Source organism: Austrofundulus limnaeus, unplaced genomic scaffold (genome assembly GCF_001266775.1).
Source record: "Austrofundulus limnaeus strain Quisiro unplaced genomic scaffold, Austrofundulus_limnaeus-1.0 Scaffold3107, whole genome shotgun sequence".
Classification (NCBI taxonomy): domain Eukaryota; kingdom Metazoa; phylum Chordata; class Actinopteri; order Cyprinodontiformes; family Rivulidae; genus Austrofundulus; species Austrofundulus limnaeus.
Window position 1 is genome coordinate 3,061 of NW_013955509.1, and position 815 is coordinate 3,875.

General features: G+C 37.8%; 1 protein-coding gene across 1 annotated transcript in view; it reads left to right on the forward strand.

The window, feature by feature from the left end:
• Positions 1 to 243: 243 nt before the first annotated feature.
• LOC106511701 (collagen alpha-1(XIV) chain) overlaps positions 244 to 815 on the forward strand; it is a gene marked incomplete at both ends in the record, with an annotated part of 6,961 nt that continues 6,389 nt past the window's right edge. The window contains 2 exon segments of the mRNA XM_014000446.1: positions 244 to 321; positions 439 to 594. Coding sequence (XP_013855900.1) covers positions 244 to 321; positions 439 to 594 — 234 coding nt within the window.

Genomic DNA, 815 nt, shown 5'->3' on the forward strand with positions numbered 1-815 from the left:
ATACACAGCTACAGACTTTATTGTTACTGAGGGACAAATTAGCCTATAACTGCAAATACAAATTTAAAAACATAGAATTTAGCACAAAAAGCGACTTTTTTTTCTTTTTTTGTATACTTGCCAGTAGTCCTGACTGAGTGTTATACGTATATGTTTAAAATTCTACCTATAAATAAAGATTTTTAACTTTTCTTTCCTTTCTTCCAGTAATGACAACATGTTTTGATTGTTGTTTATATTCAGGCCAACCAGGAGAAAAAGGTGAGAAAGGATCTCCAGGAGTTGGTATCCAAGGCCCCAGAGGACCCTCAGGACCTCCTGGTAAATGAATCCATAACAAATCTGCAAAAGTTCTTGATCTGAGCTTTTTTAATTTTTATTTTTTCTGAACTACGATGAAAAAGTTTGCTTATTATTGCCCACATATATATTTTTCAGGACCCCAGGGTCAGGGCAGCCCTGGCAGACAGGGTCCCTCAGGCCGACCTGGAAATCCTGGTGTTCCTGGTCGGCCTGGAGTTCCCGGACCGATTGGTCCTCCAGGCCCCCCAGGATACTGTGACCAGAACTCTTGTTTGGGCTACAATGTTGGAGGTATGTAAGGTCCAAATTGGAAGACTTAGTAAAATAAAGATTGAATCTTAACTTGAGAAAAAAAAGCAGAAATTTAACATTTATTATCAAAAATTTTCCGTTAACTGCAGATGTTTTGCTTTAATCTCATTAGGGCATTGAGATGTCCTAATAGAGTAAACTGTAAAACTGAGCATGACTGTCATTGGTGTGTTTGCCTTTTTATAATGAAGGTTGTGAAA